This window comes from Tetrao urogallus, assembly GCF_951394365.1.
Source record: "Tetrao urogallus genome assembly, chromosome: 16".
NCBI lineage: Eukaryota > Metazoa > Chordata > Aves > Galliformes > Phasianidae > Tetrao > Tetrao urogallus.
In genome coordinates, this window is record NC_136829.1 from 8,959,850 (window position 1) to 8,967,717 (window position 7,868).

At 45.5% G+C, this 7,868-nt stretch overlaps 1 protein-coding gene across 1 annotated transcript; it reads right to left on the bottom strand.

Moving 5' to 3' along the window:
- Positions 1 to 1,143: 1,143 nt before the first annotated feature.
- TCFL5 (transcription factor like 5) lies at positions 1,144 to 5,930 on the bottom strand (the record flags this gene model as incomplete). The annotated part of the gene is made up of 6 exons (XM_079543210.1): positions 1,144 to 1,290; positions 1,958 to 2,099; positions 2,501 to 2,744; positions 3,329 to 3,491; positions 4,487 to 4,673; positions 5,317 to 5,930. 6 exons carry the CDS (start codon positions 5,928 to 5,930, stop codon positions 1,144 to 1,146), a joined length of 1,497 nt encoding a protein of 498 aa, XP_079399336.1.
- Between the last annotated feature and the right edge of the window lie 1,938 nt (positions 5,931 to 7,868).

The following is a 7,868-nucleotide window of genomic DNA, read 5'->3' on the forward strand; positions in this document are numbered from 1 at the left end:
TATTTCCATATGATAACAAAGGAAGTTAACAGCATTTTCATGTCCTCAACTTAAGCTATTTGCACAGTAATCGTGAAAGGAACCCCAAGTAAGGAAGGATGCTCTTCTAAAGTTCAGCCAGAAAAGACTTGTATGAACTGTTGTAAAAATAAAAGGAGATTTTTTTTTTAACCCTTTCTTTGTGATGTTATAAATGTCACTATACACATGGAAATGAATTCTATACTCCAAAACTGTTTTTCCTAGGATTGTTTGGAAATAAATTGCTGCAAAATTGTCAGTATCCGTGATTTCACACAGTATTTACTTTGGGAGACCTTTTTGTATCTCAAAACCTGCTGGCAACATCTGTTATCACTGAAATTAATAAAGCTCAGACACTACTCTACTTCTGCCCTAAATGCTGAAGCTCATCAACAATAGAGCCATGTTAGTCTTTAAATATTAAGACAGTTTGTACATTTAAATCATCTGCTGTTTACTATATGCCATTTTTGGACTAAACAATACAAGAAACTGTTGGACAGCTGTGTGAAATGCATTAAAGTAACGCACCACTCTAAAAACAATGCTAATAGCTTTGTATCAATCTTTGGGGTCAAATACATTAAAGTACAGCAAACAAACTCCATCATAGCAGTGCAATTTAGGAACTGTGCACTTATTCAATCAACCTACATAACTTTCAAACTTTTAAGGAGAAAAATGGGCATTTTATTACAGTACCTTCTATTTCTTTTTACACTTAAAGGATATATTTGCATGTAGTTATTAAAGTAACAGGACAGGGTGATCTTCTACAACAATTCTTAACTGTACTGTATCACCTTAAAGGAAAAAGAAGGGAAAAAAATCCAAAGCAGAACCACAAACAGGAGCAAAAGGAGAAAAATAATTACCAGCTGCCATGGCATTTTCTTGTTTTCTCTAGTCCCAAAGCCCCTTTAACAGAACACTGATTTATATTGCTGGCAGTCAATTTCCATTTTCATTTGGAATGATGAACGTTTTCTTTAAAGCTCCATTTATGTGTTTTTACAAGTTATAGTTTTGCAAGTCTCACCCAGAGCTTCTCAAATAAATTAATCACAATAAGCCAAAGCCCCACACATAAACAGAGATAAATGCAGTTTGGGTCATTCCTTATTTATCCACGCTCAGGCAATTCAAGGCTACTTGGTCTCCATAGCCGTGCTGCGCGCTCTCCTGCACTGGACACGTTACAAACGAATCCGACCTGGGTGCTTTCAGTCTCCTGCCTGTTTTGCCACAGAACACGGTCTCAAATTCCTAGAAAATAATCAAAATACAAGAAGAAACAACAACAAAGTTTGATGGAGGTATTTACTTGAGAGTTGTGTTTTTGTTTCACTGATGTCTCGAAGAAAATTAATGTACCTTTCACAGTAAGCACCAAGGGACCATGTTCCATCTGTTCTCCTATGATACTTATAGAATTGCTCTTGGGCTGCAAGTAGGGCTGTGGGAGCTTATGGGACATACAACCCTTCCCTACTCTCAATCACTTTAAGTGAGTGTGGGCACAGAATGCAGCTCAGAATCCCATCCTGTGACCACTGGCTCATAGCAGCCAGCTAGAAACATCTGTGTGAATAAGTGGGGAAGAGAGAAAAGAGAAAGGAGAAGAACAGGAATGACTGAAGAAGGCCCTAATTCTACAGGCAGCCCCATTCCTGAGTATGATGCTAACCACAAAAATAAGTAAACTCAATCTGAAAATTCTAGTGAAGGCAGCCTATGATACCACAACACTGAACCGAAATTCTGCAAGGAGAGCTGGTCAAATAAAACAGCTTTATAAAGGACAGTTCGGTGACACAGTGGTCCTTCACCAACAGCACCCAGAAGAAACATTCCATACACTTCAGCTACGTTATGACAGCTTTAAAAGTGTTTCACTATTTGGTCAAGAACAAAAATGAAATTGGATTTGAACCTCTTTCAGAGAATCGCCGTGCTTTTCCTGAATATACTTCAGAAATGCAGTTGTCCACTGTAAGGTCGTTGCTTTATCAGTTTCAGAAGTGCAGAACGGAACCAGAAGATTCAGTTCATCGCAGCAAATCCGGATTCTGCGCCTACAAACAAACACAAAGGGTCATCAAGATGGAAGAGAAGGGAAAAAGTAATAATAATGATAATGTTTAAAGGACAGTTACTCACATCTGATACAAGCCATGACCTCTGGGGACTGCTTTTTGTTTTATTTTAAGCTATCTTTGGTTTGTATTTGCAAGTTTGTATATTAGTGGTGTTATATACAAGTTAGTTACCTCATCTCTCTAGAGCAGCCTGCAATTAGGCACACGCTCTTTCTTCTAATAAACACCAAACCCTCACCGCCTGCATTGCTACTTCTTCCAAATAAAGATACAGCAAATTCACCTCCTACTCTGGGAAACGATGGGACCCTTAGAGTAGCAGTATCTTAGGCTCCAAAAAAAAAACTCTGCATTGCAGCTCCTCATAGAAAAATTACCTTCTGTCTCTCTCCATGCGGTTATGTCTTTCTCTCCGCTGAGTAACTCCTTCCTGCGTACCACTCTGTACCTGCACACTGGAATGTGACTGTGCTGACTGCCAGGGGCCCTGTGCAGCTGCAGTGCTCTGGCTATCTCGCATGTTTTGTATCTCACTAAGAGGTTTGCGATCTATGTTTGCATCCATTGGGCTTATTCGGCTGCAACTTCGTTTGTTTACCGCTTGCTTGCATAAGGTGTCTTCTTTGCAAAACAAAGAGGAAAAGAACCTATTGATAATCCTCCTAGTGGTCATGGAAAATACTGAGCAGAGAAAATTTGTTGTTGTTTTACGTGGAACAATCCTGGCAGCTTTACAGCCAACCTAGATTGACTCTTACAGCAACGCGTGTCCTAAACCCAAAGGCACCGATTCAAAATCCATCTAATTCCATTTGCTCAGAGAACATACAGAGATCATGCCTACCTTTAATTAGCATTTGAAGAAGTCCTTCAAATGTTCTTCAATTTGATAACTGGATCTGCTATATCAACTTTTGGGTCAAAAAATGTAGAAAGAAACCAGTTACTTACTCTAGACCCAGAATTTCAAAGATATTTTACAGCCTCAGGTTTTCTCTCTTCCAGCCAGAAGAGCTGAACACTTTTGTAAATATAGCTAAAATTACTGGCAACTTTTTTCTTTAATCTACTTCCACACTGCCCACTGTGCATCTCAAAAGACCACACCTGGTATGATTCACTGCACTCATATTCATTGTAGAACACAGGCACATTAAAAAGGATTTGAAGGACAGAGAAAGCTAAAATGAAGATAGATGGCTTACCTCCAACTTTAATCCAAACTTCCTCAGGCAAAGCTTTATTCATAGCACCTACTGTCTGTTTTGTGGATTCCATTTCCTGATGGTAACAGAAAGAGAATGTTCTGGGAATCCCAATCTCTTGATGTGTGGCAGACTCCAAGATAGCACAAGATGTTCCAGAGGCCTGTGAAAATCAAAAACAGAACGCTTAGGAGGATTACATACATAAAATGGAGACAACTTTCATTATCTTTGTATGAAGATCATAAATTTCAGCTCCATTAGTCAACACGTTGTATGAAAATAAATCTCAATTACTTCTGCACACCACAACCAAGGCATTTTATCAGTCTGCTGAATTTAGTTCTACTTCTTTAATACGCTTCTGGCATTTCCTGAGTGCCACACCATCTCTTTTGCTTCAGAGGTTACAGGGGAAAGGAAAAACGAAACACCACCTTTCTCATCAAAATGAAGTAGAAAATAAACAAACAGTAGAAAATCTTATTTGTTAAACATCTCCTCCTGCTCTTATACAGAATAAGAGATATCTGTATCTATGTTCTTTTACTGTATCATTCTCCTAAGACATCTGCAACACTATAACGTGATGGAAAACACAGCAATGACAGTGGAGCAGCAGAGTCCCAGGCTACAGCAACGAGGATAAGCCCAGGTGCAGCAGCAGCGGATGCAGAAACAAAGGAATAAAGGTGCCTACCTTTGGAAGGCCTCAGGTATGCAGGGATCTCCAGCAAGACACACTCACCTCCACTGCCAGCCCTTAAATGAGGCCTGAGAAGGAGTGGATCCTGGCTCCACCCCTTCCAGTCACTCAGGTACATTGCAAGCACCTGAGCTCCACCCTGGCCCTGCCTTCCCACCAGGTGCTCCATCACTGCTTCCAGATGTGACTCAGCATTTCTGCTACAACACCCAATGGCTACTGCTCACCACCTCACGCACGTTACTGCACGGCTGAACCGCCACACAGTCAGTTTGAGTAATTTTGGTAACTTAAGATTAACAGATGAACAAACTACAAATTGTACTACTCACGTCTATCCAAACCAAGCCACACTTCAACATAAACCTTCACAATTCCACTACGCCTGGAAGATGAACGCTATTAGCATCTGACATTTGCAGAGTACAGTTAATGGAGAACATATGACCTACCTGAGCCTGTGAGGAATTAGCAGCTCCAGCAGCAGAACACGCACTCATGGCAAACAGTGGATGAGTGAACTGTGCAGAAGGCGTGGTGGGTGTGCTCTTGTTTTTCACCACCGCTGCACACTTGTTCTGATGCTGATGAACGGGGACGCCGACCAGCTCTGACGGCTGCTGAATCAATGTTACCAAGCTACACAGCAACACACAAAAACACACCAAGGTGAATAGCGAAAATGAGGAGCACAGAAAAACAATCACAGCTCCGTATCCTTTGGTAGTTATCATCAAGAAACCGCTTTCATTTGTTGCAAAATAATAATTATCTGTCAGCTGAGAAGGCGTCTTATTCAGCGCCGCAATAGCCTCAAGGAAACGCTTAGCAGAACACTGATACAGTTACAGGGCTAAAGTGTTCACAGTGTATAAGAAGACTTCCACCCGAAGTGTTTATCATAGCCAAGCCTCTACGTTGTATCATTCATTACAATAACCAACTGCCCCACATTATTTTGTTAGGATCAAGAAGCTGCCTTGCTTTAAGTTGCAAAACCAGGCAACTCTCTTCTCTCACCTTTACTTAAATCACAGCTTGTTATCAATAATAAAGTTGTAAGGTCATTACTTTTGTGATGACATTCTGTGCCACTGATGCGATACACAGGAGGGCAGAGAGCAGCTGCAGCCACGTGGGAGTGCCACAGATTAGAAAAGTGCCACTTACGATAACATCGCGTGTATTAAAGGACCCACCGTAGGTTTACTTCGGAAAAACAGTTCGAACTCTATGAAAATACATAGCTTAACGACAGAAACTGAAATTAAGCACAACACACTTGTTAAGAGTCACTCCAGATTCTTGGGGTTCTTGGCATCTGGGGCTTTCTGTCTGGACGCCGTTCAACGTGTCCTCCAATCGAACTCTGACTGCAGATTTCGATCTGGGCTCGGCTGCCATCGCCACACGCTCAACCACTACGCTCCCTTTGCTCACCCCAGCAAAGCTCTCACCGTGTTTCGCCCTCAACAAGCCGCACCCCGAGATTTCCTCGGAGCCACCCTTGGGCGTTTTGTCCGCTTGGCCGGCAGGGGGTTTCACCTCACCGAACAACATCATCCTGCGCTCCTGGAAGTCCGCGTGCCCCACGAAGGGGTTCGAACCGGGCGCGCCGCCGTCGGCGGTCACTCCCGCCTGGCAGAGGCCGGGGAAGGCTGGCGAGCCGGCGGGGCCGCGGGAGGCGCAGCCCTCGTCCGGGGGAACCGCAGCGTCGGGCCCGGCTTCGGCCTCGCCTTCGGCGGCCCGCGGCTCCGCTTGCGCGTACAGCGCGTGCTGCAGCTGGCCGTACTCCACGTCCGCCATCTCCACCAGGCTGAGCTCCGCGGCGGCGAAGCCGAAGCTCTGCTCGCCGAAGGCCGCGTCCGCTCCGGGCTGCGGGCCGGGCCCCGCCATGGCGCGCCTACCCGACGGAGCCGCGTCCGTCCCGCTCTCTCAACCACCGAACCCACCGCCGTCCGACGGCCGCAGGGCAACGCCCGGCACGCGGCGCACTACGCGAGGCGGCGGCTCGGCCCTCCCCTCCCGCGCACCGCCGAAACGGCCTTCACCTGCTCCGCTCCGCTCGGCTCCCTCAGCCGAGCCCCCGCGCCAGCAACCAGGGGAGGCGCGGAGCCACCTACGGCCGAAGGGCGGCGGTCCCTCACCCCCCGCGCTCTGAAGGGGAAGCGGAGCGCCGCCTCCGCCGTCCCCCCGCCCCGCCCTGTCGCTCACGGGTCGGACGGCAGCGGCCAAACCCGCCAACCGCCGCGCGCAACCGCCCGTCTCGCGCATGCGCGCTGCGCCCCGCGAACCGCCCCGCCGTGCGGATGGCTGCGCGCTGCCGACGCTGCGGCGCTCCTCGCTGCCGGCGTTGCCCGCCCAAAGGCTCGCGCGCGGAGTCGTTCTTTCCATGGCAGCGCCGTGCGTTCGTGTGTCAGTGTCTGTCACGGCTCTGCTCGTGGCCCTGTACTGCAGTACTAAAAACACATGCTGTTGTGACAGGCTCCAGGAACGAGTCGGAGTCACAGGCACAGAAGTACTATTTTAGCCCATGAATAGAATATAGAGATCCACGCTGTACGGAAACCTTCGTACAGTCTCCCTTCAGGAGGTTCAGAAAATCTGCTTTACTATGAGAGTGGTGAGGTGCTGGAACAGCTGCCAGAGAGGCTGTGGATGCCCCGTCCAGCCATGAAGGTGTTTGAGGCCAGACTGGTTGGGGCCCTGGGCAGCCTGGGCTGCTATGAAATGGGGAGGTTGGTGGCCCTGCGTGTGGCAGGGGGTTGGAGATTCGTGATCCTTGAGGTCCCTTCCAACCTGGGCTACTGCTGTGATTCTGTGAAAACAGACCTTTTCCCTACCTTCCTTTGCTGTGCACCAATGACGGTAACAGCATGCATGGGTATTTTCCATGGTAAAGGCCAATCCAAAAAGTGCATCTGTCACCTCTAGAAAGGAAATCAGAAATGCTGACAGCAGTTGTGCACATGCTGGGCTCTATATTCCTTCCCCTTCTAACCCTGCAGTAGTTGCACAGAGCACAACGTAACCTTTTGTGGACCTGTCGATCCTTCAGCTCACAGTGCTCAGAGGAGCTCAGTCGAGGGTATTTTGTCCTAATTCAGATAACAAAAACCTTCAAAATAAACCAGAATAAATCCTAAGAACAAACTTTCATGCAACTTTTGGAACAGCTACATATAAATATCAATTAATAATAGTGGCATCCTGCAAAATTTCATCTTTTGGGGTGGAAATGAAACCTGTGGGCCATCAGCCTCTTGTGGTGACCCTCTGGGCTTGCTGAAAGGTACCAGAGCAGTAGGAAATGACGGACACAGGCATGCCTCAGAAAGACAAAATTTAGCTGTAGATGTTTATTCTACTTACAGTAACAAAAACCTGTGAACTCCCATATCTTAATGTACAGTGCTATATTTTGCCATATAAAATACAATTTACAGAAATTTCTATCAAGTAAACCTAAACAAACACACTTGCTTTTTGCATACTTTTATGTATGTCTTTAAATTAGAAACATCTCATTAAGAAAAAATCTTACACCATAGTAGATGTTTGTATTTAATAACACCTCTCTGCATGTTAACGTGTTGTTTACAGGTTCATTTTGCAATCATTCCAACCAGCAAACCCGTGATGTGTGAGGACTTGTAAGACACACCAATATGAACCTTATAACCTATGGTGAGATACATGACATGGATGCTACTTGTAATGTAGAATTCAAGATGCAAATATTTGTAGGAATCTAATTTTACCTTTTTCAAAACTATTTTATAAAAATATGAAAATACTTAAGCAACTGTTAATTTATGTAGTCAAATTGTAAAT